The 5,526-nt window shown below is 37.2% G+C and overlaps 1 protein-coding gene across 1 annotated transcript; it reads left to right on the top strand.

The window, feature by feature from the left end:
- Positions 1-518: 518 nt before the first annotated feature.
- Positions 519-3,986, top strand: PCYB_081940 (hypothetical protein; the record flags this gene model as incomplete). The annotated part of the gene is made up of 1 exon (XM_004221932.1): positions 519-3,986. Exon 1 carries the CDS (start codon positions 549-551, stop codon positions 3,984-3,986), a length of 3,438 nt encoding a protein of 1,145 aa, XP_004221980.1. The 5' UTR covers positions 519-548.
- Positions 3,987-5,526: the final 1,540 nt, after the last annotated feature.

Below are 5,526 nucleotides of genomic sequence, written 5' to 3'. Positions count from 1 at the left end.
TTTTTTTTTTTTTTTTTTCTTCTCATGATTTATTCCCCCTTTTTTACGGCTGGGAAATGGCCCCATAAAATGAAATCAAATTCGTAACAAACTCGCAGCAGTTTTGTAGCATTCACAACGTAGCAGCATTGTGACATCGAACATTTTCCTATGCCAAAGTCACAAAAAATGTTGAGCTAAATATAAGTCATTTTTTTTTCTTTTTTCTTGGGTACCTTTGCTGATATGCTGGAAACAGAAATCTGGCGAATTTATATTTTATTTTTTTTTTGGCCATTTCAAAACAGCTAGCCAAATTGTTCCACATGGTGAGCGAAAAGGTAGGTTTATGTACACTCTCTTATATAAAGTCGTATGAACTAGGCACTAGCAGCACAACAGTAAGAAAACTTCCCATGTGCGTTTTTTCTTATTCGTCCTCTCCTTCCCGTTTTAAGGCCCACAACGTGTTCCCAACTGTGCGTTCTTTCCCCCAACTTGTTATACAACTTCGTTCTTCATTTGCTTAACACGCGAAGAAAGTTGTGTCCACCCAGCACGATGCAAATATGAACGATAAGAAAAGAAGCAGCACGTGCTTAATAGCTGAGGGGTGCCCCTGCTCGGATGATAAAAATGCCACATTGGAAGGCGAAAGGAACATAAAAAATTTAACTGCTCTGTTAAATTGTTACACGAATCATGATGCTCAGGATGACATCAGCGATTTTTTAGCTAGCTCCTATAGGAGCTTCCTAACAAATTGTATATGTGAAGAATTGAAGTGTGCCACTAGCAGAGATCTGAACCATTTAATCGGGGTATGTCTTGATGTCATTAGGAACAATCACCAAACATTCATGTACCAAAATATTTATTTCATCAGCTTGAATACGTTATTTTTTTTGCTAAACAAAGTCGACAATGTAAGTGAATACTTGGAATATTTGTCGTGCAAATATTTTTACGATTTAATTTTTACTAACCTTTGGGGTGAAGACAGTCATATTGAAATATTTGCAAAATTGAATTATATTAATTTTTTTATCTCATCGAGGAGTTTTAGCAAGATCATAGAGACACCAGATGACGATGATGATGTGGCCACCCTCCCGGTTAACAAAATTTTGAATCTCCTGTCCATCGCACTGTTAGCTGATGAGAGGGAGACTCCCACGTCCGGCAGAAACACGAGAATAGGTAATACCGCAAGAAGGGTAAGCAAAAACGTCCATCATGGCAATACAATTTTGACGAATGACGCACATGTGTCTCCTTTTTTAAGCGCCCCCTGCATTTTTCCGCATTTGCGAGATAGCCCTCCGCCCCCCCACGGGGATCTTCAAAATGGGGAAATATTCGCAAACCAGATTAATGACAAAGTGTTACTATATAAAAGACAGAAAACGGGTGCATACAAACACCCGTTTGAAGAGGGAAAAAACAAAACTGATCAACGTAACGGTGACTGTGACACGGTTGTGGTTCCCTCGAAGGAGGAAATAATTTTTAAAATTTACCAAACGATTATTCAGTTGGTCATCAAATTTGACTTAACCATTTATATCATACACGAATGCATAAATGTGCTGCTAAATTTGTGTGAGAAATGTCACGAAGAATTACTGCTCTATGATTTTCTGTGGCTATACAAGTTTTCCCTAAAAAATGACACAACGGAAAAGACACAACGGTTTATTGCCTTCATAATACAGCTGATTACAAAGTGTGAAAAGAAAACGCACAAACGGTTATTTTTTAAGCTGTTAAAAGATTTTGATTCCTTTTTGAACCTCCTGTTTATGTCCAACTCGGATATACGCGTGTACGCGAAGGAGTGCCTGCTGTCGCTAAATATTGCGAATGCGCCTTTGCATAGCGATGAAAAGGTGGTCAAGCAGCGTGGAGGTACCGCGGCAACCAGCAGAACGTGCCACATAGCAGCCCATGCACAAAGTCAGTTTTGCAAGATCACAAATTTAATTTTGTTCCACATGGATTATATCCATCATGTTAGCACTGACCAACCTGTAGACGAAAACGCCAAAGAAACCAAATATGATGAGTTTTTTAAAAGCAAAATCGGGCAAGAACCTCTGCTGAAAAGGTATATAAACGATCAAGTTAATGTAAAAAAAGGGAAATTATTTCGCAAAGATAAAAAGGACCCAGATAAAAATACCATCATCAGAAATAATATAGTCGAAATGGAAATTTTGGTTAAAACGCTGGACTGTCTTTTGGGCCTTGTTCCAGACAGGAGCAGTGCCAGTGTATGCTTTATTTTTTTTTTCATACACATTTTGAAGTTAATTAAAAAGGTAAGTAAAAATGGGAACTTACAATTTCCGAAAGAATTTTTCTTCTTTGTGAAACATTTATTCATCCAAGCAGTGTACGTGCTCGAAGGCGTAGACCGGATGGAGGACAAACTAGCGAGTGGCCAAAACGGCCGATCCATAATAGATCACTTCAGCATCGAAAATGAAGCCAGTTATAATAAAAATGGGAGTGAGGCTCTATTTGAGAAGAGGGAAATGAAAAAAACAATTGAACGGATCCAACTGCGAGCTAAAGGGAGAAGCGAAAAACCTCTGCTTTTCCTGCTAGAGGAAATGTATTCCACAGTTATATTCTTTTTAATGCCAACTGAGGAGAAGTGGTCCTTCCTAAACTCGTCCAATTGTTATTTTTTCAAACAAGTTCTGCTAAGAATATCTCATTTTTGCTACAAAAAAAAGGCAAGTGTAAATATGATGAAGTTCTTTTTTTTGGACAGCGTTTTTAGAAGAATTAAAAAAAGGACCAAGTGGAAATTGAGCCATAAGAAGGTGCACCATGAGCATCATTACTGGCACCGACCACCGTATGTATATCTTGATGAGGAGGGCAGTATTTTGCTAAAGGGGCAGCTAAATTATAAGAAGTATGCTGCCCTTTTTTTCGAAAAGACGGAGTATATATCGGGAGATCAGGCCTTTCATTTTGCGTTTTGCCTAGATTTTCTAAAAACGTTTATCCTCTTTGATAAATCGATGAGTTACGATTCAAAGTGGGGCAAATATAAAAGGCTAATTATAAGCATATGCAAAGCTCCTATTTTTAAGTACAAGTTTTTCTTACCCGCAACGAACACAAGCAGCTGCTTCTCCCAGGCAGTTGCAGTTCTGCACAATGTCTATTTGGGCATTTATAGGAGTGGAAGGGGTAAGAAATTATTGCATGAAATTTCTCTTCTGCTACTATTATGCTGTGACAAAGCGTTGAGAAGCATTAAGAAGGATAATGTTATTTTTTATGGTGAAAAGGTGGGGGGTCCTAAAAGGTGTTACAAAATGAGGAGGAGTTCCTGGGACGAATTCCACGATGAAGGCAAAGCGAAAAGCAGTGAACAGGAAGAACCCATTAAAATCACAAATACGTTTGAAAAACCTTTCAAGGAATATTATTTAAATAATTCTTTACCCGTTTTTATAAAATGCTTGAGCGCCTTAACAGACATAGTCAAATTAAACATCATGGGATGCTGCACAGTTGACAACACGCGGGTAGTAGTAAAAAAATCGAAAATTGAGAAAAGAAAAAAGAAACGTCGTACCTATCTAAAGAGTGAAAGAAGTTTAATTCTCTTCAGTCACAGATATATGAGCAATTTTTGTAAATGCCTTATGAAAAAAACGAGCGAGGATTTTTTCTACAGCGCTCGAAAGTATGTACTGAGTTTTATTCAGCACTTCATCGCACTGAACACCATTTTAACGCTCAAGTATAAATTAAGAAGTCGCAATAATTTAAGCGTAGATAAAATTTTGAGTTTTTGTTTTTATAACATTTTCACCGATCATGATGTAAGCGTTTTTTCAATAATATATTCTATTGCCTTTTCCTTGAAAAATTACCTAACGTTATGCGGGGCAAAAGTTAAAAAGTCAAACCATTATCTGGCTGTGTGCGATGATTTAATATTCCAAATTGTTGATGAGTATTATTCCTACGATTTCCCGTAAGTGTTTATGCGGTGGTTTGTGCCGCCCCTTTGCACTGTCTGCTTGTCCTCTCCACATGTGGCACATTTGCGCAATTGCAATTTCGTGAAACATTTAATTATGATGATGTGTTTGTTTTGCTACATGGGATTTGCCACCCCGTTGTTGCTTAACGTAATGTAGAGGAGTGTCCATCAGGGCTGTAAATGGCCCATCCACGCCTCACAGTTATTTCGCTCATTTTTTCGTTTTTCCGTTTTTCCATTTTACCATTTTACCATTTTTCCGCTTCCCCACCTTTGCAGCGAAACAAATTTATGGGAGGAATACATATCCAAAACGGTTAACTTTGACTCGTTAAAGCACACAAGCGTGGATTGCCCCGGAGGGTAAAAGCAGCACAGTGAGTAAGTAGGAACACACTGTAGCGCTATTCTGCTTATTCATGCGATGCCCCTTTTGAATGATCATTTGTTGCGCCTTTTTTGAAATAACATTTGGTATGTCATGTTTTATTTTATTTTACTTTATTTTATTATTTTTTTTGTGTCATCAATTTTGCTAGCTTACATTGAATTTGTGACCGTCTGTTTTTGTTGCGTTGTAAATTTGGAAAAAAAATTACGGAACAGGTGTACCTATTTTTAGGAACATTTTGCCAAATAGCAAAACGAATGCAGTTATGCAATGTGGTTAATTTTGTCCTGATTTTTATTTTATTTTATTTTTTTTTTGTTAGAAGCTTCACTATAGCACATGCGTAAATAGTGACAGCCACGTGCGCATTTGTAGAAATAGTGCTACATTAAAAATATCGAGCAATTCGTGAAAATATATGTTGAAAATGTGTTATTTGGGCCAGTTAAATAATTTACCATGCCCTCTTGTAACTTCAATTTTTTAATGTTAACGGCTAGGGGGGGATAAATTCTTTGACAGTTTAAGTCATTTTTTTTTCTTACATACCAAGCGTACCAAAAAGGGGGAACAAACGAAAGGAACTTTATCGTAACAACAGCACTGCGCACACGTCGTAAAATTGGAGATTAACAGCGGCTCAGTTGTGCATCTCTTTGTGCCACTTCATGTGTGCTGTGTTAATCTTTCCCCACTGGTTAGTCCCCCCCGTCCTGTTTGTTCCGCGCTTTATCACAAAAGAACCTAGAAATTCAGTGTTCGTTTGAGTGAAGTTATATTTTTCCCCCTCCCCTATGCACACATATGCATAAAAGGAAAAATTAAGGAAACATCCTTGTCTTCATTCGTTGAGCGAAAAAAGTGAATGTTCCGGTATGTCAGCAAAGTATGTAATGATGTATATCATTGTACGTCAGTATATTTTGAGAAATGGGGACCCCCAGCACTGAAGCAAATGGAATGCTTCACCTGTTTTGAATAAATTTGTGAGAAGGTAGCCAAAAGGAAAAAAAAAAAAAAAAAAAAAAAAAAAAAAAAATAATGAACGACAAGGTGGAATGTTCACATGGGTGTGTACACATACGCATATGGTTATAACATGTATATATGTATATTTTTTTTTTTTTTTTTTTTTTTTTCTTTT

Source organism: Plasmodium cynomolgi, chromosome 8 (assembly GCF_000321355.1).
Source record: "Plasmodium cynomolgi strain B DNA, chromosome 8, whole genome shotgun sequence".
Lineage (NCBI taxonomy): Eukaryota > Apicomplexa > Aconoidasida > Haemosporida > Plasmodiidae > Plasmodium > Plasmodium cynomolgi.
This window is presented reverse-complemented; position numbering and strand designations above follow the sequence as displayed.